Here is a 26,395-nt window from a genome sequence, read left to right as displayed (position 1 = left end):
TTATGCACTCTGGTTAACTTTTCCTTTAGTTTCTTTTAGGCATCGTGGTGTGCCATGGGTTGTATGGGGTCGATCCCATACCGCATTTTCATGTTATCTTTATCGTGACATTCCTTTAATTTCACGTACTTAATTAAATGGGGTGTTACATTTATGGTATCAGAGCGGTCATTCCTTAGGTCTGTGGACTTGGATGTCCGCTTAGCTTTCTCTGTGTCTTCTGAGTGTGCTTAGTTAAATTTTTGTCTTTATCGAGCCTAACCAAGTGATTTTCTGTGTGCCAGTGGACTATGGCACCTTCTCGTAGGACTTCACAATCGTCCCAGGGAGACGCACCTGATATCGCCAGAGCCATAGAGGCGATGGTAGCGGCTATGGCGCAGCAGAGTGCTGCGATGATGCAGCAACATGAGGCGTCCATGCAGCGACAGGCGGCGTCGCTTGAGCAGCAGCAGACAGTGATGCAGCAGATGAAGGCTGCAAGGGTAGCTGCTAAGGATGCTCATCGACAACATATGGAGGCCCTCCGCCAGCTGGAGGAGAACAGAGCGGCTGCCCCTATGTTTGGTCCTGAACCACGACCTGCAGTCAGAGAGTGGAGCCTGGAGGACTTTCTGAAGCACCACCCAGCGAAATTTGACAAGAAGACTAGTCCTGACGCCGCAGACCAATGGCTGAAGGACCTGGAGCGCATCTATGATGCGAAGATGTGCCCTACAGAGAACAGGTTGGCGTTCTTTGTGTACATGCTCACGGGGGAGGCGGAGCATTGGTGGAGCAGCACCAGATCCATCCTGGAGGAGAGTTATGAGCCAGTGTCATGGGAGACTTTCAGGGAGAGATTCCTATCCGAGTACTTTCCTGACATCATCCGGTATGCCAAGGAGGTGGAATTCCTCCAGTTGACCCAGGGAGGGAAGACAGTGACAGAATATGCCTAGAGGTTCAAACACCTCAATCGCTTTTATACCCTACCACTTGATGAGGAGTGGAGATGCCGTAAGTTCGAGAACGGTCTTCGCGGTGATATCCGCTTGATGGTGGCTTCCTTGTCCATCAAGGACTTTGCCGCTCTGGTAGAGAAGGCCAGGGTGATGGAGAAGATGAAGCGCGAGGTGGAGGGCCAACACCCACAGCAGCCACAGCCGCCTCAGAGGATCGATGGACCATCTGGGTCCAAGCCCAGGCATGAGGAGCGGAGGAGACCGTATGATAGGCCCCACCATCAGCCTCAGGGATCTAGGAGCTTTTCTCCTCAGCAGGGCCGAGTTCGGTGTTACACATGTGGAGGACCCCACCCGAGCTACGCTTGTCCATGTAGGGAGGGTTACCGTAGGTGCAACAATTGTGGCAAGGAAGGTCACTTTGGGAGGGATTGTCCCAACCTTGCCAGGGCAGCGACACGCCCTCCAGTTTAGACACCCCATCAGCATCAGGGGAGAGACAGAGGCAACAGGCCTCAGGTGACGGGCAGAGTCTATGCCATGACCGGAGCTGAGGCTGTAGGTTCAGGTAACCTTGTTATGGATTATTGTGTGATTTCTGGGATGAGATGTTGTGTGCTATATGATTCTGGAGCGACACACTCTTTTGTGTCAAATGCATGTGTGGAACGGTTGGGTCTGCCGGTGCGCGAGCTGCAATGTGAGCTTGCGGTATCTACTCCGGCGTCGGGTTTGGTCAGGACATCGTCCTTATGTGCTAGGTGCCTGGTGGAGGTAGAGGGACGCAGGTACAGGGTGAACTTAATCTGCCTGCCTCTACAGGAGTTGGAGGTGATCTTAGGGATGGATTGGCTCTCTGCCAATCGTATTCTGATAGACTGTCGGGAGAAGAAGTTGTTGTTTCCCGACTCAGAGGAGCTTGAGTTGGTGTCCCCTCAGGGAGTGGTGAGGGAGATTTAGGGTGGCGCGCAGTGCTTCATAATCTTTGCCCGTATGGAGGTAGGAGAGGGAGAGAGAACATCAGTCATACCGGTAGTGTATGAGTTTGAAGACGTATTTCCGGATGAGGTACCTGGATTGCCTCCCAGTAGAAAGGTGGAGTTCTCTATTGACCTAGTCCCAAGAACAGGTCCGGTCTCGATGGCCCCGTATCGTATGGCTCCGGCAGAGTTGGTAGAACTCAAGAAACAGATAGAAGAGCTGATGGAGAAACAGTTCATCCGACCCAGCATTTCGCCTTGGGGAGCACCAGTGTTGCTGGTAAAGAAGAAAGATGGGAGTTCACATTTGTGTGTGGACTACAGGCAACTGAACAAGATGACTATCAAGAACAAGTATCCGCTCCCGAGGATTGATGACTTGATAGATCAGTTGCATGGGTCATCAGTGTTCTCGAAGATAGATCTGCGATCGGGTTATCATCAGATCTTGGTAAAGGCTGATGATGTGCAGAAGACGGCATTCAGGTCCAGGTATGGCCATTATGATATGTGGTTATGCCGTTTGGTGTGACCAACGCTCCGGCGGTGTTCATGGACTACATGAACAGGATCTTCCGACCTTTCCTAGATAAGTTTGTCGTAGTCTTCATAGACGACATCCTTATCTATTCCAGGACTCAGGAAGAGCATGCAGAACACTTGAGGTTGGTGCTTGGTGTTTTGAGAGAGAAGCAACTGTATGCCAAGTTATACAAGTGTGAGTTTTGGATGGATGAAGTTCAGTTCTTGGGACACGTGATATCTGCTCAAGGGATTGCAGTGGATCCAGCAAAGGTCGAGGCAGTGGTAAAGTGGGAAAGTCCTAAGTCGGCCACAAAGATCAGGAGCTTTGTGGGGTTAGCGGGCTACTATAAGAGATTCATAGAGGGATTCTCCAAGATAGTGGCGCCTCTGACTTTGCTTACTCGGAAGGACCAACCTTTCACTTGGACGGACAAGTGTGAGGAGAGCTTTCAAGAGCTAAAGAGGAGATTGACGAGCGCTCCTATATTGATAATTTCGGATGTGGGGAAACCGTTTGAAGTCTATTGTGACGCCTCCCACCTCGGACATGGATACGTCTTGATGCAAGAAAAGAAGGCAGTGACGTATGCTTCACGACAGCTTAAGGTACATGAGCGTAATTACCCCACTCATGACCTTGAGTTGGCAGCGATAGTATTTGCCTTGAAGATCTGGAGGCATTATCTATATTGTGCTCAGTTTCGGGTGTTCAGCGACCACAAGAGTTTAAAGTACTTGTTTGATCAGAAGGAGCTGAACATGAGGTAGAGGAGGTGGATGGAGTTCCTGAAGGACTATGACTTCGAGCTCCTATACCACCCAGGGAAGGCGAATGTAGTGGCAGACGCCTTGAGTAGGAAGACAATGCATACTGCACACCTTATGATTAAGCAGGTGGAACTACTAGAGAAGTTCAGAGACATGAGGATACAGGTGGAGTTGGGGTCCGAGTCCATTACGTGTAGTACCCTTACTATATCTAGTGACTTCTTAGACTCGATCAAAGAGAGGCAGTTGTTGGATACTGGTCTGAACAGAGTTAGAGAACAGCTTGGGTCGAATGAGGCTAGAGATTTTGCTCTGGGTGATGATGGTATACTGCAGTTTCAGGGTAGGGTATGCGTACCTGATGATGCGGAGGTGAGAAAGTTGATCCTTGAGGAAGGACACAAGAGTCGTCTTAGCTTGCATCCTGGCATGACTAAGATGTACCAGGACCTCAAGGAAACTTTCTGGTGGCAGGGGATGAAGAAGGATGTGGCACGGTTTGTATCCGCCTGTCTGACTTGTCAGAAGGCGAAGGTGGAGCACTAGAGACCCGGGGGAATCCTACAGCCTTTAGAGATACCGGTGTGGAAATGGGACAGCATCTCCATGGACTTTGTGACTCACCTTCCACAGACTTTTAGAGGACATGACACCATCTGGGTGATAGTGGATCGGTTGACCAAGAGTGCAGACTTTTTGGCGATGAACTTGAGGATGTCCATGGCCAAGTTGGCCCAGCTGTACGTCAAAGAGATTGTGAGGTTGCATGGGGTACCTTCGAGCATAGTCTCCGACAAAGACCCACGGTTTACATCCCGGTTTTGGCAAACCTTACAGGAGGCATTGAGAACAAAGTTGACTATGAGCTCAGCTTATCACCCTCAGACCGATGGCCAGTCTGAGAGGACGATCCAGTCGTTAGAAGATTTGCTGAGAACTTGCATATTGGATCATCTGGGTGCTTGGGATGAGGTATTGTCTTTGATAGAGTTCACCTACAACAACAACTTTCATGCAAGCATTGGCATGGCGCCACACGAGGCTCTTTACGGCAGGAGGTGTATGACTCCTCTTTGCTGGTACCAGGATGGAGAAGCAGTGTTGGTTGGACCAGAGTTGTTAGAGCAGACCACCGAGAAGGTGAGGATGGTGAGAGATAGGATGTTGGCTTCGCAAAGTAGGCAGAAGGCCTATGCGGATCGCAGGAGGAGGCCTTTGGAGTTTGTAGCGGGAGATCATGTATTCTTGAGGGTGACCCGAACCACGGGCGTGGGAAGGGCTCTCCGCTCAAGGAAGCTTTCGCCTAAATTCCTCGGCCCATATCAGATCACGAGGAGGATCGGGCCGGTGGCCTACGAGATAGCTTTACCCCCGCAGTTGGCAAACCTTCATCCAGTGTTTCATGTGTCACAACTGAGGAAGTATGTATTTGACCCGACCCACGTGTTGGAAGCTAAGGATATATAGATCAGGGAGGATCTCATAGTGGAAGTACCACCCATAACTCTTGAGGATAACAAGGTTGAGGAACGTCGTGGAAAGACCGTCAGTCTTGTAAAAGTCATCTGGGATCGGAGGACGGGTGACTCGACTTGGGAGTTAGAGGAGGACATGAGAAAATCACATCCACATCTGTTTGTCTGGTGAGTCTTTATTTTCGAGGACGAAAATTTTTGTTGTTAGGGGGATTGTAAGGCCCTCTTTAAACATCTCTTAATTCTTTCTGCCATAAAGATAGTGGGCTGCCCTTGTAAGTGGGCCTAAGGCCGGCCCAACAGATAAAGTCACTAGGTCTGCCCTAAACATTTCACTTCTTCACATTTCAGAAAGATTGTCATCCTTGCATTAGAGCCGCAGCCGTCTTTTACCTCTGCTAGGGTTTGGGGACCATCGTGAGCACGCCAGTTCGAACCCGTTTCTCTTCTTACGTAAGTACTCCTTCCGTTAGTGTCTGCTTTCCCCCACTGTTACCCTAAGTAACTAATGTTCCGTTGTTGGTCATGGTTTCCAGCTTTGAGAGTCACCTCTTGAGGACTACGTTCCGCTGTTTAGGGTCAAACTCGTGTCGGGCCTTTTGCTAGCTTATTCCCAAGTAAGGGAAGCTAGAACCCCATCGTTCGGTATAAAAAAATGGTTGCTTTGATGTCTTTCCGGGGGTTTTGTGTTTATATGTGACTGTGAATGTATGGTGTGAATTGATTTGTTGTTTGGGTATGAAACTGTGTTGATGGCAGAGAGGAACAGTGGCGGAGTCTAATAGGCTCGCACAGGCGAACCTGTCTCGCCCAGGCGAGAGTTACAGGGGCTCGCCTAAGTGTTTTCCTCGCGAAGAGTCGCCCAGGCGAGCCACGGTGCGTTTTGGGCGAGCGAACGTCTCGCTTAGGCGAGGAGGGGCTCGCCTAAGCGAGAACGCGCGCAGGGTTCTCATGCTGGAAGTCGAGCCCTCGCCTAGGTGAAGGGAGCTCGCCTGAGCGAGGGTCCTCCTCGCCTGGGCGAGACCTTTCTGCCTGAGCGAGATGCTGGGCGAGAAATGGGTTGGTCTTGATGTATCTTGGGTTTTTAAAAAGTGAACAACATGCTTGTATGAGTTTTACCTTTAAATCTGTGGACTGGATGGCCGGTATAAATGGTGTGGTGTATGAGTTGTGAGTTATGAGATTTGACGTGACGTGAACATGATAATTGTATGAAATGATTCATGAAATTGGAGTGACAAGTTTGGTATGAGTAACCATAAATCTTGATGGTTGGCAAACCAGTGGCATGGTTATGTTATGAGGAGAAACACTTTACTCATGATTGGGAATAACGAGTTGGTAATGATTCAACATATGAGGAATGAAGATTTGTTATGGATTTTGGTTTGAAATCTTATGTGCAACGTGTGTATAAATTCTTGGTTGTTTATGTATGTTGGTCCGTGTCAGTGCATAATTCCTTGGGGTCTCTAGGTGAGACTTTCAGGGTTGCGCTCCAGTGGTCGGGACGTAATCCCATGGCCCCTATTAGTGGGTGTCCATGGTGGTGCCCCATCTGTATAACTAGGTAAGGATTCAAGGTAAGGACTGCATCCTGACACTCTAAGGGGCCAGTTAGTCTCACTTAGAGCGGACTGACTCCTGTGGTGGGAGTAGCAGAAGGCCTGAAATTCATTAAGGGCTAACCTTGTGGTGAGGGAGATTTGATTCATCGTAACACTTGTAACACATAGCTCGGAGATGAGCAGCTCAGGGTCGAGCAGGGGTATCCACCACAAGTGCAAGCATCCGCTGAATCCGACTAAGTTATACGTATCCGGATGAGTCAAGTCGAGTCGTAGTGTATTGAATGAAGAGTCATAACATGCTTGGTTGTTATATGGATATGGGATGATGATAGTGTACTGGACTGTGTGATGAATATGTGTTGGCTCTAGCTTACCCGTTTGTTTGTATGGTTGTATTGTATGTGGCTGTTCTTCTTGCGATGATCATCAATTTGATTGATGGGAGCAGATGGGCGAGGTTCTAGAGGTCAGCAAGGAAGTGGAGATTCTGCTGCATAGTCCGCGTGGACTAGTCGTTATTTCTGCATGAGTTCATTTAGGGTTGCGACCCATGTATCTGTTCGTCCTTGATTTTATGCACTCTGGTTAACTTTTTCTTTAGTTTCTTTTAGGCATCGTGGTGTGCCATGGGTTGTATGGGGTCGATCCCATACCGCGTTTTCATGTTATCTTTATCGTGACATTCCTTTAATTTCACGTACTTAATTAAATGGGGTGTTACATTAACATTTTTCACAAAAGAAAAATTAACTCTTAAAAATATTTTATTCAAAAAATTCAAAAATCTTAATTCTTATTTATTTTAAAAAATGAAAAAAAAAATAAAAAATTCAGTTCAGAATTCAGGTCCCTGGGGACCAAATTCTGACTGGGATACAAAAAGAAAATTACATTTTGTAGGACAGAATTTGTGTATCAGGAACCGAATTCTCATCTACAAATAAAACCATGCTATTGAGGTAAATATTAGAAACAATATGCTCTCTGGAAAATTAAAAAACAAGACCGTGCTAATGCGGTAAAAAAATCACAAATCAACACAAATTTCCTCTCCCAAATTCATACTTCAATCTAAACACACCATTAGTTTCGTGGAATTTATCATTCATACAACAAATTAAAAAAGAAAATCTCACTTTAATGATTTGAATGGGTCATATATTAGCATTCTTCAACTATTATTTTTAGCATCCTTACATTTAGAAAAGCTTAAATGAAATTTAGTATTGAGAACTGATATAAAACTGTTCAAATTAACTATTTATTATTTTTTTTTTAAAAACATGAATCCTTTCATTTAGAAACACAAAAAGAAAAAAAAAATAAAAAATGGAAACCTTTGTAGGCAAAACCGTTGAAAAAGTTTGATTGGATAGGTTAGATAGGATTATACTCTCCGTTCCCTTTCATTCATGTTCTTGTCCACAACTTCAACCCTCTTCCTCCACTCTAACTTAGTGTAATCTCTCTCTTTCTCTTTCCCTTTTTCACTCGGATTTAACACACCCCATTTGTTCTGTATGTGATTAGATAAACATATGCAAAAGTAAACAACTTTGTGAGTTTTTCTCATAAAGTGTGGAACTTGAATTTCTTGTGTCAGTGTGAGAGCCATGTTCGTTTCATTCCACATTTCCAACACTGACTCACGCCTTCTTTTACCCACCATGGTGGATTGCACTTGTGCATTTTACCCTCCAGCAACATTGCAAGTGCTTCCTCTGGCCAGGGCTGCACCCGCAAATTTAACCTTTGTTTGTTCCTCTCAAAGGGTTCTCCCCATTGCGGAGCTTCAACTCAGTGATGCTGATGATGGTGATGATGATGGGGACCCTTCAGATGATGTTGTTGATTACTCTGATTATTTGAACAATTGGGATGGAGTGATTGGCTTTGATGACTCCCTCAGTGAAGAGGTGCTCAAGGAGAGGATTAGAAGAATGAGAATAGGTCGGGCAAACCGCGGGAAAGTGCCTTGGAACAAAGGAAAGAAACACAGTGCAGGTAGTTTACATTTCAATTGACATTGATGTGTGTATGCGAGGTTTTAAATTGTGGCTATGGGTTTTTGTTGTGATTCTTTATATTCTGACAAATGTGGTCGATATAGCCATAATTGTTGTAGTCATTGAACCCTAAAATCCTTGATGTTGTGGCCAAAATTGCGGTTGCAGACAGCCTTTTAAAACCTTGTCTGTACCATGTAGTTGGTTAGTTTTTTTTGTAAGTGATGCGATTCCGGACACAATGCAGAGACCCGGGAGCGAATCAGACAAAGAACTATAGAGGCTTTGAGGGATCCTAAGGTGAAGTCAAGTAAGAGTCATTCAGTTTTTGGAGTGTTTCCTCCTTTTACAAGTGTTTTCAATTTGACTAGCTTACTGTTGTTACACAGTGATTTTAGTTGTTATATTTTTGTTTGAGGTTCCTTCATTTCTTTATGTAATTATTCAAATGCTAACTACCTTACAAAATAGTTTTTCTGTTGCTAGGTAGTTCAATTACCATGTAACTACTATTTACTTATTTTCTTGTCTCTCCTTGACCAAATTTTAGGTAAGGAAGAAGATGGCCGAACATCCCCATTCTCATAGGTAAACATACCTGTCATGGAAATCTCATAAGTTTTTCTGTATGTTTCCTCAAAGCAGAATGCAATCTTGCACCATGGAAAATGATAGTTTATCAATAGGAAATTAAAATACTGTGGATGAGTAACAATTATAAGATGTCTGGTCTTTAGAACTTTGGTTGTTCAAACTCTACAAATTTTAACCAAATAACAGTATTCCTACTCCTTTGTTAATTCAGCAAATGGGGGAAAGAATAGAGACTAGAAGTTACTGAGATTGAAGACTTGGATCTGGACTCCTGATTACTTATCATATGGATGTTTCTACCTTGCACATTGTGATGGGATAGTATAGGCAGTAAACCGGCATTAAATTGTATGCTACTTGGCTTAGAGAAACAAAATGTTTGTATCTTAGATTATAATATGTCTGTTATAAGATATATGATGTCTCGATTTCTTGTTTATTGCTGCTTTTCTGACTAAATAATGTATAGTTTCATATGCCTAAGAATTGAGGTCTTTCTACATTATGTACTCTCATTGCTGTCATACATGTCACCCTCCTGTAAGTACTGAGTAATATCTTAGAATTTTCTACATTGTTTTGTGAGATTATGATCCTCACACTTTCAGTCTCAATGCAACTGAAAGTTACATATCTTTATGGGGTACACACTCTCAAATATATTTTGTACTCATTGGGAGATAGTGTTCAACAAAAGTTTTTGGTTGTATTTAATCTTGTCTATGGAATGAATATTAAATTTGTAGCCATTGGCTATGCATTCTATCATATTCATTAAATATTTATATTGAAGAATCCGACTCTGATACCATGTTAAAGTAGTGAAAAACTAAGTATAGGGATAATTCCCCTTGTATAGAAAATACAGGTAATATATTTATAATGAAGAAAATATGGGCTAAGCCCACACATAACATTGTAACTAACATAAGATATTGTAACTGACATAATCTTAACAATATTTAACAAATATCAGCCTTCCTGCAGTGATCAAACCAAGGCGAAGATAAGTGATTCAGTGCGACGAGTTTGGCGTGAGCGGCTGAAGTCAAAACGGTTAAGGGAGGATTTTTTGCTTTCATGGACACAAAGCATAGCAAATGCAGCCAAGAAAGGAGGGATTGGTCAGGAAGAGCTAGATTGGGATAGCTACCATAAGATAAGACAACAGTTGGAGCACCATCATCGTATGATGGCGAGGGAAAAGCGAAGAGAAAAGCTGATGGCAGTTACTGGAGCAAAGAATATCATCCTAACATGGAGGGAAAACATAGCCAAAGCAGCTAAGAAAGGAGGAAGTGGGGAACAAGAGCTTGACTGGGACAGCTATGAGAAGGTACAAGAAGAAATTATTCGCCAGCGTCAGTTTCAGCGTACGGTAGAAAAAGCGAAGAAAAAAGAGTTGGCGAGGGTAAAAGCAGAGAAAGCAGCTCGGATAAAAGCAATTAAAAGGGTAATCCTCACACAGAAGAGAAAAGAGCATCAAGAGAGGGCTAAACTAAAAGGAAATATAAAGAGTCATCGCCGCAGCAATACTAAGGAAGGCAAAGCTTCCTTGGAAGATACTCAAGAGTTCAAAGTGCACAATCCATTAACTAAGGTAAGGTTTTGTTTTTCCTCTTTTATTGACTGTATATATGAATGCAAACACGTTGGCTTTGTTAATTAAAAACATTTTTCGCTGTATTATCAGTAGAAACTTAAAACACATCTTGTAGTAGGTCTTTCAGATAAGGGAGAGAGAGGAGCTGAATTAAAAATGTCCTTTAGAGTGATGAGTACTATAGATCTTAAAGCATCTATGCTATATATCTGTTTATAACCTTCATTCTTGCTGTTACTTAGAAAATGGATTTAGGCCTAAATTATTCAAAATCTTCACAAAATCTGCCAATAAGGTAAACTTTGTTTGTACTTATATACTTTACCTTGAGTGAGAGCTCCAATCCCCCTCATATTTTGGATTATACATCTCGAATACGGGATTAGGTATTTGCAGGTTGTGTGATAGCTAGTGATAAGTCCAAGAAAAAGCTTGTTAGGATAAACTTTGATACCATCCTAAAAAGTAACTCTAGAACTAGTTTAGTTTCACAAAACTGTCTAGTAATGTAAGGTCTGTATCCACTTATATTCTATTATTTAATCATATTTCTAGTCGATGTAAGATCACCAACATTTTCATTCTAAGCCAAACCCCTTGTTATACTTTTATGGTTAAATAATATATTTAGAACTTATAGAAGACATTTCTTGTTATAATTCCTACATGAAAAAATATTTTAGCTTTTACATGAATTTTCGTTTACAAATTATTACTACTGCTTATTGCCATTTAAGAATTCTTTTCATATAGGGACGAAAACGAAAAATGATGTCTAATGTAGAGACACCATTGACCCAAATGTAGAATTTATTTTTATACAAGGATCAAAATGTAGCATAAATTGTTTTCACATGGGGACTAAAACAAGAAACGATGTCAAATATAGAAACCAAAACGTGTAGGTTATTTCATATATAAGGACAAAGGAAAAATTATGTCAAGTGTAAGGAACCAAATTTTCAATTTAACCTATTTTTATTTATGCCTCTATGCTTCTAATGATGCCATATTTTATCTTGTATTTAGATTCACATGATTGAGAACACCAATGGTGACTTAACTAGAGAAGGAGACACTTTTGATTGCATTTTTCCAGCCCAGAATAAATTGGATTTAGAGCTTATCAAGAGAGAAAAAATGCAGAAAGAAGTATCACTTGCTGATCAGATCCAAGCTGCTAGAGACAAAAAAAGTAAACTATATACATAAGGAATCTTGAATTCTTTTTTATCATGCTACTTCATTTACTTTGATGTTTATATATGTATTATAGTTTCTCTGTTGAATCAATAGCTTGTGAGGTAGGTATTTGTAGAACAAGTTAACCAACACTGTAGTTTGTTGGTTGTAGAATGGGAAACTAGTCTGAGTAATTTGAACTTATGTGCTTTTACACTTCACTTTGAAGTCCAGTTCATTTATTCTTATTTCTTTTTCTTGTTAAATATGTTTTTTATTCTCAAATTATCATAAAAAGTTGTATTTGACTTTCATTGAGTGCAGGAACTAAATACTTTCATTTAATTTAAAATAAAATACAATTTTTATAATAATTTAAAGACGAAAAATATGTTTAATCTTTTTTTCTCTATTTATGTGCAAAGTAATCTTGGTCTCTCTTTCTCCCTCTAATGTCATGCAAATTTTTTTCGTTAAATTGTAATTTTGGTGCTTCCTTATCTCCTATGCGATTTTGATTCTTCTTTTTCAATTGAAGTTTTCAAAATTTCAAAATTTATAAATTTTGTTAATTTTACATGCGTTCTAATTCTTATATTTTGATTCTATTGAATTTACACTTAAAATATTCATTTGAGGTACCATCATTGAATAATTTAATAAATTATGAGAAATCAGAAGAGAATAACAAAGTGACCTTTCGGCTGATGGAGGAAACACCACCCTATTGCTTCACTCTTATAGAAGTGTTTATATAATATTTCTATAGTTGGGCACCTCCACAATTTAAAATGAACATTTTATCCTTTTGTAAAAGTGAATTTTGGATTACATATTCTGGAACTTTTTTGGAACAAATTATTGGAATGAAAATTTCAGAATAGGATTTTCAAAATCCATGAAAAACATTCTGAAAAAAGTTTACAGGAATCTGATTTTCTGAATAAACTTTTTGGAATTCATATAATGTGAATTTTCCGGAACACCTCAACTGAAATGTGTTTTGGAAATAGTTTTTCTACATACATAATATATGTTTTGGAAAGAGCCTTTCTGAGTTTTTTTTCTTGTGTTTTCTGTCTACTTCCGAGGCGTTCTCTCTCTCTCTCTTTTCGTCTGCAATGCGATGATGGAAGCAAGGGTGGCGGCGGCGGCAGCAATATGGTGTAGTGATGAAGAATAGTCCAGTCCTTTTTTTGTTGATGTGGGGGTACAATTAGTAATTATAGGAGTCAGGATGACAAATAAATTTATTATTCTCCAAATTCGTTTACGTTGTTTTATCAGAGAGAGATTCTCTTGATTAAGTACGAGTAGAGGTAAAATTTCATTTTTCCAATTGAATATAAAGATAGAGACGAGTATACACATGTCAACCTTGTCTCATGTCCGTCCTAATTTCTATTATTACCTTTATTTTTATTCCGTTTAAATTATTAAAATATTTATAATTTATTAAATAATTTAATATATATATATATATATATATATATTATATTTTTTAGTTTCATAACCTTTCTATTCTCTTTTAGCTACATATTTTCTCTATTTTTCTTTTTTGACTGTTTAGTTATCATGAAATCAATTTATATTTTTAAGAAATTTTTTTCTTTTATCAAAAATTTGTATAATTATGTTAAAATATGTATGCGAAGTAAATACCTTTTATGTTTCATATTTGAATATTAAATATATTTTTATCCTCAAATTATTATAAAAGGTTGTATTTGATGTTCATAGATAAGAAGTAAATATTTTATAATTTAGTTTAAAACAAAATACAATTTTTTACAATAGTTTGAACATGAAAAATATATTTAATTTTTTTTTACTATTTATGTGCAAAGTAATCTTGAACTCTGTCTAATGTGATGCAAATATTTTTTGTTAAATTGTAATTTTGGTGCTTCCCTAGCTCCTATGAGATTTTTATTCTTCTTTTTCATGTGATTTTAGTTTTCAAAATTTTAAAACTTATAAATTTTGTTCATCTGAGGTACCATAATTGAAATAATTTAATAATTTATGAGAAATCAAAATAGGATAAAAAAGAAACTAACCTTTTGAGTGATGGTATAGATTATAGAGCATAAAAGTGACCAGTCGGCTGACGGAGGAATCGCCACCCTATATAATATTCCAACGGTACACTACGTCAAAATCTTAGTCAATCATATAGTTGGGCTTTCACTTCCTGCACCTCTACAATTTAAAATGTCTTCGTAAAAGTGAATTTTGGATGACATATTCCGAAATTTGTTTGGGACAAGTTTATTGGAATGAAATTTCCGGAATAAGATTTCTGAAATCCATGAAAAACATTCTAAAAAAGTTTATTGGAATAGGATTATCGGAATAAGCTTTTTTGAATCTATACAATGTCTTTCCAAATGAATTTTTCAAAACATTCCAGGGTCTTTCTTCCTGCACTTCCAAAATTTCTTCTACTCCTCCAAATTTTTTTTAAATTCCCAAAAGACCTTTTGATCCGCAGATACCACACCCCCGAAATTATGTCAACTTCCAGAAATCAAAATATATGACTTCCGAAAGTCAAAATATATCACCGAAAGTCGATTTTCGGAAGTCAAAATATATCACCGGAAGTCAACTTCCGGAAATCAAAATATATCACCGGAAGTCAAAATATATCACCGAAAATCGACTTCCGACATTCCACCTCACTGTCCCAAATTTCCGTGTTGCGGCCCAGTCCATGAGTGTTGAATGTGGTAGCCGTTGATGGTGGTGACACGGAGAGACTAGTGCGGAAAGAGGAACTACCTCGTTGGGTGCATGCAGAAGGTTTCTTGTACGATCTTCCTCGTATCCGAAATAAAATTTCAAATGGTTATAAGTTTGGAGTTCTATTATTAGAAATTTCAAATTGTTAATGGGAGGATAAAACACATAGATATTCACATATTGAAGTACATTATATTCTCATAAGGTAAGTAATAACTACCTTTTGTATAAAAATAGTGATAATGCATGCATTCACAAACATACGTATCTACACACAAATGTAATTGTGCAGTCACTCACGTACCTACGTAAAGATACACCTAGATATGCACGCGTACACCTAAATTATCAATTTTCAAATATTAATAACTTTTGTTATGATACAAATATTTAAAAAAATGTTGACACAGAGGGGTAATCACATCATGTTTATGTTATTATGCTATAATATATTTAATTGAACATAAATGATAGAAATATAATTATATTAAATATTATTGAAATAATAGAATATTTATATTAAATTAATTAAAATAAGTGAAAAAGAAAATAAATTGATATAATTACACTTTTTAAGAGAGATATGTTTCATATGTAAATCACAATATTAAATTTTTATTTGTAGTTTTTTAAAACTCAACAAAATTATACACATGTATTTTAAAAAGAATTAAGAAGATTTTTTAAAAGGTAAATTATGATTTTTAATTATTACATCTACTTAAACCCAACCCAAATGCTACATATTAGTTTTTCTATTGGCATATATATTAACAAAAATATTTACTTCTTATAAATGGGAGAAGCTGAAACACATTCTGAACATCAATCTTTATTTGATCTTCCACTTTAAAAAAATTTTGATGATGTAAATCTAAGATAATTTTAGTTAACACTTTCAGATTGCATATTCAATTGCAAGATAACCACTACAAAACCAATTCATGAGAATGAATAAGAACAAAATGGGGGGGAGGGGATGCTAATAAACTTGAAATTTCTAAAACTCTTAAATTTCCCAATATAAGCTAATTAAAGACAAAATGGTGAGCTTACACTATCCCAACAACACTAACATGGGTTAGGTTTGGTGGAATAAATTTTTCAAGCCCAAAATTTGAAAGTTTTGGCCAGAGATCTTTGCCAAGTAGGATGCTAATAAACTTGAAAATTCTAAAACTCTGAAATTTCCCAATATAAGCTAATTAAAGACAAAATGGTGAGCTTACACTATCCCAACAACACTAACATGGGTTAGGTTTGGTTGAATAAATTTTTCAAGCCCAAAATTTGAATGTTTTGGCCAGAGATCTTTGCCAAGTAGTATGTTGCTTGCTTTTATGTCTTTATAGATAAGTGGGATCGAACCTCTTCATGAAGGAATGCGAGGTCCATGAAAATACCTACAACAAATGTTCCTTCTTGTAGGCCAACTGAATTGAATATTATTGTGGCCCACACCTATAAACTCAAAAGGATTAGTTCATAATTAAGATAGTTGTTTTAACAATTCATACTTATACTGCATAACATCAATTCAATTACCAATAAGTGTTTGTGCTAGGCTGTTATTCTCGAAATAGCCATGTACCAAAATGTTGTGATTGTATTCCACACAAAATCCATGCAACTTCATTAGAATCTCATGCTCTATACTAGAGATCACCTTTAATTTTGTCAAAAACTCCTAGACCCCTTGTCTTGATTCAACTAATAAAACCTTTATAGCTACCAAAGAACAATTTTTTAGCTTTCCCTAAACCATGAAGAAATTTATCGGTCATATTTTTTTATATATTTAAACTCATGATAAACTTCTATAAAAGCACTTGTAGAAGAAGAAAGCAAGAAAAAAAAAAGCATTGAGTTTCTCCATAAGCTATAAAAGTTAAGTGCATAAGTTTGTTTGCTACTTGAAGAAACTCAATTCATTGTACCTTTTTAATTTTGTTTTGTAACGTCCCATTTAAAAAGGTGAATTCAATTAAATAAAGCGTCACACATATATAAATATCAAAAGTGTGGACATTGGATAAGAAGGTACAAAATACCCCAACCATGTTCATAACAAAAGAAAGGAGGCACCACATTGCCTAACCTAAACAAAATGTATCAATAACAACATAAATTCTTGTACAAAAAGATAAAAGTAGATAATGAAACTTCTTACCACTGTCAAGGGTTCCCACATCTGCTCACGTCAATAGAGTTGATGATCATTGCAAGGGAGGAAAACCACACACACAACCATACAAACAAGCGAAAGGGTAAGTTGGTGCACAACATTCATACATCATAGTAATCATCATTCAATCATACAAACAAGCATATATACTGGGAAGCCACACATGATATAGCACACCCCTCGAAACTACAAGACTTGACTATCCGGATACGCATAATGAGGCACCACCACAAGACAGTGAATTAAGTCCTAACAGTGAGGTATCATCACGAGGCCTTCGCAGAATTACACCCTTACCAGAGGCACCACCACGTGGCCTACGTGGAATTACGTCCTGGCCTTGAGGCACCACCACGACCCTCTGTGGAATTACGTCCTTTTGTCGAGGCACCACCAGGGACTCCCCTCAAGAGGATCCATGGAATTACGTCCAACCGATGAGGCGCCACCAAGATCTCTCACTACAAGAGTCATGAAATTGTGCCCTACCCATACTTTAAACATGTTCCACCCACAAATCAAGAATTTTCCATAACATAAATATCATGTATAGTCAACAATTCATACAACTCATGCTTTCCAATTCATACCCAATCAAATAACATGCCCTTTCCATTTCAAATGTAACATATTAATCATGCTATCATCACACAATCCTTCTAGTAAAGTATTCAAGTTAGATAAACAAGCCACAGATCGGTGAACCACTCAATAACAACATAAAAAACTGCCATCTGCCTCGCTCAAGCTAACAGGGCTTGCTCAGGCAAGGGAACCCTCTCGCTCCCATCTCGCCTAAGCGAGGGCGCAACAAGGGCAGGGGACTCTGCAAGGTCTCGCTCAGGCGAGTCCCTTCTCGCCTAGGCGAGAGCACTCCTCGCTCAAAAAGAACACCAGTCGCCTAGGCGACAATTCAAGTGGCAGATTCTGGCCGACCATCTGATAATCTCGCTTAGGCAAGTCTAGCTCGCTTGGGCGAGAAAACCAGCACTCGCCACTATTTTCTCGTTCAGTAGCCACAAACACGAAACAAAACATGTTTTAACATAATCCAGATCAGATGGAATGACAATCAAGTCATACAAACATGAACTAACAACAAAGTAGCGGAAAACACAAGAAAACGAAGGTCCTAGCTTCCCTTACTTGGAACTAGCTAGAACGGGGTTTCAACTCCAACAGTGGGACGCAACAGTACAAGGGAGAGGTGGCTAGGCGAATCAAAAGGGTGAACGGAGCTCACTTGATTGAGATTGAGTAAACCCTAGTAGAGCTTCTGGGAAGAGGTTAAGGCTTGACGGCTGCGATTTCTGCGAATGAATGGAAAAAATTAGGTTTGGGCAGACTTAGGGTATGGTTCCCCCTTCTTGGGCCAGCCCTAGGCCCAACCAACTTTGGGGCAGCCCTTAAGGATTTAGGCAAAAAAGAAGAATAAAAAAAAATGGGCCTTACATGTTTCCTACAAGAGGTTATTGAGAATTAACCCAATTAGAGCCTTAGTGAGTCTAAGAAATTTTCATAAATTCTAGACTAACATCATACTCTGCAATCACCTTATAGACTTCTTAAAAACATCTCTGCCCTATCTTGTTTGTAGGAATAAAACCTTCGATGACAGTTCGCAATTCCTTGTAAGTGTAGATATTGATATTCTGAATTTTTGAAACATCTATTGCAGTATATACATTGTAACTTGATTAAAACACATAACATTTTGATCATATCAATGTTTTCTATATATTAGATTGTAAAAATAAAGCATACAAAAAATAGGGCTCATGCTTTATGAGTATATAAGCATGCCATCCTAGACTACTTAACAGTCTTACCAACCCAGACCCTTTTGAAAACAAAGATTCAAGTATTAAAAAAATGAGGGAGACCCTAAAACTGGATTATTATGCTTTTGTGGTTTATGGAAACACCAACAAGGACCAAGTCTTGGAATAGATCAATTGAATAAATAACTTAACACAACAAAATCTCATCCATGGAAGACTACACAATATATTAAAGTATACTTAAATCAATTCTGATCAATCGAGTGCTTGAGAAAAACCCTTTCTTTTTGAAAAGATTAAAGTTACAAGTCATCAGAATAACCTTCACACTCCAATTGATCAAACCTTTTGTAGATTAGGGTTTTCTAACACTTTTTATTCAGTTAGTCGGTATAGGTATGAGTGTGTGCGGATGTGTGCGTGCATGTGTGGATGAATATATGTGTGGGTGCGTGCATGGCTGTATAAGTGTGCTTGTATGTTAAATACCTCTAGTCAACATTCAATTTCGTTCAGATAACAATAAAAAATTGTGTTGGAAAATAATAATGAAGAAGAGGGAAAAAATGAACATTGAATTCAGTATATATATATATATATATATAATTGTATTCTTACTTTTATTTTATTTTGTTTGATATTACTTTATTTTAATTTTAATCATATTTTCTTTACCTTTCTTATTCTATTTTGTTTTATTCATTTAAAATATATATATATATATATATATATATATATATATATATATATATATAATGGAAAAAGAGGAAATGAGAGTCAATTGTGTTGGCAATGGGTGCTGCAATCTTCGTGCGAAGAAAATGGCCATATCTTCATATTTTTGCCTTGTTTTGGGTCTTGGCATAAAAATAGAAATATTAGATATCTGTGTATTATTGCAGCACCCATGGCAGTCATAGCAATGCAACTCAAGAAGGCAACTTACTCCATGCTTTTAGCCATTTTCAAAATATTCAAGCAAAGGATGAATTGAAAAGGAAAGTGGCATGGTAATAAAAGTAGGGGCAATCTAAAAAGAAAAGAACACAACTTTCTAGCAAAAGGAGCAACCCACTCTTCACAAGAAATGGATTTATAGTTTCAAAATACACATACAACAAAAAAGAAAGAAATGAAACAAAAGGAAAAGGAGAAAATAGAGGAAGCAACCCAGGAAGGAAAACCACAAATTGTGAATCACATAATTGAGACCACCAACACAAGATATGGGAGCTCCAAGAGGTAAGTCTCACGCCTTGAATACTTGAATGAACATGATCTAGTGCATCTTGTTGTATCTCGTTCATGCTTGAATGAACATGATATATCAGGAAGATCCTTTCTTATTGAAAAGAATAAAGCTACAATTCATCAGATGTTATAACCTTTTGTAGGTTAGGGTTTTCTAACTCTTTTCATTCAGTTAGTCAATGCTGGTATGGGTGTGTGCGGATGTGTGCATGCATGTATGGATTGGTGTGTGTGTTGATGTGTGTGTGGTTGTATAAGTGTGTTTGTATGTTAAATACATGTAATACCAATATATTTGTATGTTATATAATTTATAGCATACAAAATTACATTTTTATGCTATTAGTTATATTACATAACTTATATATGTTATAATTTCTTTCTCCCATGTTTTGATTGGAGTATGTGATTTTGTGCAGGTGGAACTTGCGGGTGAGGGTGATAATGAAATTAGGGTTGGTGATTTCGTGCGTGTTGGATGGAGATGATGATAGTGTTCAAATGAGTTTGAAAGTGAGAAATAGTGAGGTCAGAGTGCAGTATGGATGGTCTCTTTGTTCTGTTGTGTTTTTACTGGTGCAAGGATGTGTGGTGAGTTGAGGGAAGATGAAGATAAATTACTGATGAAAATGGGTTCTGAAAATTCTGAAAACGACCACTGTTTTGGGTGCGTGGGTGTTTATGTGTGAATGGAGGGAGATGAATGGAGGGCAGATGGTGAAGGTTGTCGAGGATGGAGGTGAGAGCATGATGTTGATGTCAGGAGTGAGATTGGGGGTGAGGTGGTTGAATGGTGCATGATTGGGTAGATGATACTTGTTGTGCCTGGGTCCTGTTTTTGTATATTTTTCCAGGTGTAAGATATAGGTCAATGTGTGGACTGTTTCATTGAAGATGAAGAATGGGGAATACAAAGCTATATTGGCTCAACATGGTTAGTGTTGGAGGTTGGATGCCGAAAGTGTTGGTGTGAGCAATGGAATCTTTGAGAAATTTGATGAGCATATATTACTGAGGGTGACCGTAGGATTATGTTTTTCAAGCACTCAAGTAATAATAACTCACACAGTATCATGAATCAATAAGAAGTAAAGCATGCAGGCACAACACAATATTATATCACATTCATTCCAAGACCAAACAAATTTTTTATTCATCCAAACATTTAAGAATTTAACGGTGTTTACCTCTTGTAGCCTTTTGTGCTTATGTTATTAATGGGCTATCCTCCTCCTTCTGTCTTTGCTCTTCCTTCTTTGCTCTCTCCCAATATTTCTTTGTTCTCCCAGAGATGTGTCCTCTTCCCTTTCTTCTGTTCTGCTCCACATAGATATGTATTTCTTGTTATCCAAATCTCTCCCCTCTATGTTAAAGATCTTGGTTAGGATTAAATCACTAAAGCTCTCTATGCCTCCAACGTCAGGATATGGGGTCAGACCATGGGAACGACGGTTGCTTCCTGCCTCTGGTTTTCTTATGTTATTGGTCATTTTCCCCTTTCAATCACTCCAACAAATGGAGTCAACCACCTTATCTCCCCTCCATCACTTTTCGCTGGTGCAATTTTTCCATTTTTGCATATGAATAGCAATAGAGTAAACCTTAGCCGCCTGATTACTCCTCAAATAAAGAAAGCTATAAGTAAAGCTGACCACCACAATAAATTCACTGCCTCCGCGTTTTTTGAATTTAACTTTTGAAATCAATAAAAATTTTAAAAAATAAAATAAAATAGTTAAAAATAAAATAAAAATAAAAGAAGATAAAATAAAGTAGAGAAAAAATGAACTATAGAAGTAAAAATAAGAAAGCGATAAAAAAATAAAATAAAAATAAAATAAAAAAAATAAAAAAAGATAAAAAGGAAATAAAATAAAAGGAAAATGAAAAAAATAAAAAATAATAAATAAAAATAAAATAAAATAAAATAAGATAAAATAAAGAGACTTAAATTAAGTAAGATAAAAATGTGATATAAGTATGATAAAGGATTAAGGAGGAAAGGCAAGAAAAATTATGATGGAAAAACAAAGTAACAAACTGTTTCATTCTTACTGAAAAGTGAAAGTTGCATGGTGATTTACAGAGCCAAAGAGGTTGTATTTGGAATTATTTCACTTAGATGAAGATTTTAGGGTTATTGATTGAAGTGTAAGCTTGTTTTACATATGTTTTACAATAGAGCCAAAGAACACTTTCATCACCTATAGGTAATATTAACTTCTAAAACGCAAACTCATTTTTAAACTGACAAGAGATAGCATATAAACAATGCCTGAATAGTATGTTAAACACAAGCAATACAAAGCTTAGTAAACTGAAAGCACAACGGAGAATAACAAAAGAAACTGACAAAATATCAGAGCAATAAGAATATTGTACCTATAAATGTAGGTGAATCAGTAATATCTTCTATAATATGAAACAAAAAAAGTAAGCCATACTTGTTCAAAAGGTATATGTAGTTAGAGACTAGTCATGAAGATTGTATAAAGACAATTAAAGCTACCCAAGTATACATGTATGCTGGTCTCTTTATATGTTAGTGATTCTTGAATCACCCTTTATATTCCAATAAAAGCAAAAAAATCCTCAATCCATAAATGCCAACTCCACTCTTCACCAAAACTAAAATACATATTAAATATATAACGTAATAGTAATATAAAAAAAAAGGAAGAAAAGAGATAGCTTACAAGAGTGTTTCCAACATCAACATTGCAGCGTCAACATTCACATTGTCATAACCAACAACCATGTCGCTAAAAGATTTGCCTCCAGCTCTGGTCAAAGCAGAGAACACCAACAAAACGGTTTTTGATTCACATAAGCAGCAGTTCTTTAAACATTACAAGTATGTGATATCCAATCTTTAAACATTGCAAGTATAGGTATGTTAACAATCTTTTAAATAGGTAAATTTAAAAACAAAACATAAATACAATAAAACACTGCAGATAGCTATACAAACATATATAACAACATAACATTATAGTGAGCAAAAAGAGAAAGAAGACTTTAGGACAACCAGATTATACCATATAGTTATATGTTCCCCTGTGACATATGTTGGAGTAAAATCCTTCCGTAGCTTTTCAAGAGCATCGTCCAAGGTCAAGTAAGATAAATGAATAGATATAAAAAAAATAAAAAAAGGAAATAATAATATAGAATGTGCTTACTTGAGAAACCTTTTGTTAATGGTAAATTGGGCCCATGGTTTTGATTCTGCACCAAACATTTTCTCCATTTCTTTGTGTAGAAAAATGTAAGTAAAAAATCAAAAAATATTTGTGCAGTATTCGAATCTAAGCATTTCAGATTAAAATAATTAAAATGTACCAGAACAACAAACATGTGAAGCTCCACCTCCGACAGGAGAAGCTCGATGCCATTTGTTTTGGATGAGCTCGAATTTAGGGTTCCCAAATTGGGGCTCGAATTTAGGGTTCTCCATTTCATGTGTACAAAATTTCAAAGGTAAAAAATAAAATAATTTAAGTATTTAGGTGAAATGATTTTATGTATATATTAGAAAAAGTTATTCTAACATGTATATATAAGTTGTAATTAAGGTTGTAATTAAGTTTATTTACTAATTTGGTCTCAAATTAGAGAGGACGAAATTGGATCAGTTTAAAAAATTGAGATACTAAATTAAAACAAAAATTTAAAATAGAGGACTAAATTAAAAACAATTATTACCACTGTCACATGTCATGATTGTAAGCTGCCACATAGAACGATAGGAAACTGACATGTGACAATTTTAAAATTTAAAAAAAAAAACAATTAAATTTTGTTTAAAAAATTAATTTTTCTTTTTTAAAAAATAAATAATTTTATGGCTTGACATGGTGTTAACTCCAACCTAACATAGAGAACCAACTTGAAAATCTTTTTAGATAATTAAAGTATTAAATTGAACAAACCAAATATACACGAGAACCAAATTGAACTTAACTAAAAAAAAATTGGGGTACCAAATAAGTAATTATACCTATATATTATTTAATCCTAACTTTCCCTCACTTCCTTCCTCTTCACCGTGGGAGGCTGGTGTGTTGGTTAAAGGTTGAAGCATGTGTGTGCATCTCGTCCGTCGTCATTGAAGTCAGTTTTCTTGCTCTCAAGATAATATAAAAATATAAAAAACAAAGTTACAACAATTACAAGTCTAAATAAAAAAATAAAAAAAAAACAATCTTCTTTTCATTAAAATTATTCATTCCAACTTTAACCTAATAAAATAATTTCTTACATCATCCATACAAATCCTTTGACAACCTTGGAACAGCAACAACAAACAAAGGATTAGCCTTGGGCATAGTCATTCCATAAACTTCTGTAGTATCAATGTCTTGAGGGTTCAAACCCTCCGGTGGGGTCCACTCAAAGCAGTGAAAGAGTGTGGCCAAAGCCATCAAAACCAAATTCACCCCAAGCGGTGCACCAGGGCACTTGCGTTTTCCAGCACTGAAAGGCAAAATCTTGAAGTCAACGCCATGACTAATCTCAACCCTACCTCCGTTACTGGGCCAGTGTCTCTCGGGCCTGAACTCCCCCACGTTGTCCCAAATCTCCGTGTTGCGGCCCAGTCCATGGGTGTTGATGAACACACGTGTCTTGGCCGGGATGTGGTAGCCGTTGATGGTGGTGGCGCGGAGAGACTCGTGCGGAATCAGGAACGGCCCCGCCGGGTGCATGCGAAAGGTTTCACGTACGATGCAGCGTAGGTAATTGAGGTGTGGCAAATCCGATTCTAAGACCATTCTATTTGGGCCAACCACTGAGTCCAGTTCTTGTTGGACCTTTTGGAGAATGTGTGGGTGTTTGATTACCTCTGCCATGGCCCATTCGTTTGTTACCGCTGAAGTGTCTGTTGCTGCAGCTATCATGTCCTAAACAATTTTCCCAATCATTATGATTTATTTAATTTATTCAATTTGTAATTCGAAATATAGCTAGAAAGATTATATAATTTATTCAATTTATAAGCATAAAAGGAGAAAAATTCATTGAATAAAAAATGATCATACCTGAATCAAGGCTTTGATTTCTACATCATCCATGTGCTCTTTTCCATCTTCACCCGGTAAAGATAGTAAAACATCAACAAAATCCATATCTCCATCACTTTCTTCTCTTCTCACCTTCTTATATTCCCTTGCCTTTCTATGCTCTTCAATAATCTTGGAATGGAAATCATCCACTCTTTTTTCCACTTCCCTCATTTTCTTTTCACACCCATAAGGATCAAACCACCTCCACATTGGCAAGTAGTCACCCAAATATATCACATCCAATAACCAAAACAACTCATGGGTTATGTGCATGAACTCCATAGCCTCTTGTGGGCCTGAAGATTTGGACCCAAAATATTGTTTGCCCAACAACATTCTAGTCACATTGTTCATTGAGAAAGCACCCAAAACCTCCCTCAAGTTAATGGGTCTCCCACCTTGGGCCCGGCCTAAAACATCCTTGACAAGGTGTTGGGCTTCCTCCGAACGGTGTTTTGAGAAGGACTCAAGCCTCTTTGTTGTTAACAAATGTTCCATGCAAATTCTTCTCATGTGCTTCCAATGTGGGCCAAAAGGGGCCAATGCAACATCACCACACCCATATGCTAAATGAACAGCTGCAAGAGTTTGTGGTCGAGAGGCAAAATCATCATCTTGGGAAACAAGAATTTCATGTATAATCTTAGGATCATTGGTGGTGATGGCATCAATGTTGCCCAATTTTAGGTACACCAAGGGTCCATATTTCTCACACAAAGATGCTAAGTCTCTGTGTGGAAGTTGGCCCAATTGGAGGAGGTTACCAACAATGGGCCACCTTGGTGGGCCTGGAGGAAGCCTGTTGGTCATGTGAGAAGAAAGAGACTTTCTCATAAGCCAATGTCTAACGATTTTGGAGGCTAATGCAGCTAGCAGTAGGGCTGAAATAAACGTTGCGAAAACCATTTTCTAAGTGCTTTATCTAAAACAAATGCTTTATCAAAGCAAAGAAATTTGTTTCAAGCACAGCCTTTGGTTTCAATGATCTTGAGATGCATTTTGCAAACGTTGAATTGAATGGTTGTCCTGTTTTCAGTTATGGTTTGAAGCTTTTTATATAATATTTAAGATGATGAAAGTAGTTACCTTTTAATGCTAAGGTAGTTTAATAGTTCACAATCTTTATGTGATCTTGTGTTCTTGGTTGTTGTTTTATCTTATTGATTTCTTGTTGAGAAGTCTGTTTTTTTAAGGTAAAAGAGTGATGTATGTTGGGTAGGACATGATGCGCATGATGTTTGTGTTGTAAGTTTCTTTCTTGTTAAAGACACAAATTTTGCATTTCTCCTGCTTCAACTTTTTATAATGATTACATATGCATGATCTCCATTTGGTTGTGAAATCAAGAGATATTTTGTTAGATTAACTACTTAGTAGTTATGAGATTATCATATTTCTTGTGATAGCATGTGTACTTCTTGTAATAGCATGTATGTATGGGCTTCCTAGGTCACAAATAATTATTATACTTCCTATGATAGTATGTATGCATGACTTCTTAGATCACAAGTAAATAGAAATATTAAAGAGAGTAATTACTTGAAGATAATAAAGTATTATATTATGAAAATATTATATAATCAATTATTATATCATAATATTTTGAAAATATTAGATAATAAATTATTATTATTATTATTATTATTATTATAATATCTTAGAAATATAAAAGAATGTGATAATAAGTTATTATATAATAAGATATTAATTGAAAATTAGATA

At 37.5% G+C, this 26,395-nt stretch overlaps 3 protein-coding genes across 3 annotated transcripts; 2 read left to right on the top strand and 1 right to left on the bottom strand.

Annotated features, from left to right (window-relative positions):
* Positions 1-1,094: 1,094 nt before the first annotated feature.
* On the top strand, positions 1,095-1,418 carry LOC114170178. The gene has a single exon (XM_028055660.1). It carries the CDS (start codon positions 1,095-1,097, stop codon positions 1,416-1,418), a length of 324 nt encoding a protein of 107 aa, XP_027911461.1.
* A 6,228-nt stretch (positions 1,419-7,646) lies between these two features.
* LOC114168760 lies at positions 7,647-11,900 on the top strand. Its single transcript, XM_028053680.1, has 5 exons — positions 7,647-8,267; positions 8,517-8,569; positions 8,820-8,857; positions 9,851-10,463; positions 11,496-11,900. Exons 1-5 carry the CDS (start codon positions 7,877-7,879, stop codon positions 11,676-11,678), a joined length of 1,278 nt encoding a protein of 425 aa, XP_027909481.1. The 5' UTR covers positions 7,647-7,876; the 3' UTR covers positions 11,679-11,900.
* Positions 11,901-23,872: 11,972 nt separating this feature from the next.
* On the bottom strand, positions 23,873-25,579 carry LOC114170177 (cytochrome P450 703A2-like). Its single transcript, XM_028055659.1, has 2 exons — positions 24,650-25,579; positions 23,873-24,511 (listed from the first exon to the last, which is right to left on the bottom strand). The coding sequence occupies exons 1-2, from the start codon at positions 25,577-25,579 to the stop codon at positions 23,873-23,875; spliced, it is 1,569 nt and encodes a 522-aa protein (XP_027911460.1).
* Positions 25,580-26,395: the final 816 nt, after the last annotated feature.

This window comes from Vigna unguiculata, chromosome 11, assembly GCF_004118075.2.
Source record: "Vigna unguiculata cultivar IT97K-499-35 chromosome 11, ASM411807v1, whole genome shotgun sequence".
In the NCBI taxonomy this organism is placed as follows: domain Eukaryota; kingdom Viridiplantae; phylum Streptophyta; class Magnoliopsida; order Fabales; family Fabaceae; genus Vigna; species Vigna unguiculata.
Note: the sequence above shows the minus strand (reverse complement) of the source record. Positions and strands in the feature narration are given on the sequence as shown.

Bases quoted from the DNA above. Each gene is read 5' to 3' on its own strand.
- LOC114170177 (XM_028055659.1), bottom strand. From the start codon at position 25,579: ATGGTTTTCGCAACGTTTATTTCAGCCCTACTGCTAGCTGCATTAGCC. The intron at 24,512-24,649 runs GTATGATCATTT...AAAATTGTTTAG, and splicing joins AAATCAAAGCCTTGATTCAG to GACATGATAGCTGCAGCAAC.
- LOC114170178 (XM_028055660.1), top strand. From the start codon at position 1,095: ATGGAGAAGATGAAGCGCGAGGTGGAGGGCCAACACCCACAGCAGCCA.
- LOC114168760 (XM_028053680.1), top strand. From the start codon at position 7,877: ATGTTCGTTTCATTCCACATTTCCAACACTGACTCACGCCTTCTTTTA. The intron at 8,268-8,516 runs GTAGTTTACATT...GACACAATGCAG, and splicing joins AGGAAAGAAACACAGTGCAG to AGACCCGGGAGCGAATCAGA. The intron at 10,464-11,495 runs GTAAGGTTTTGT...TCTTGTATTTAG, and splicing joins TGCACAATCCATTAACTAAG to ATTCACATGATTGAGAACAC.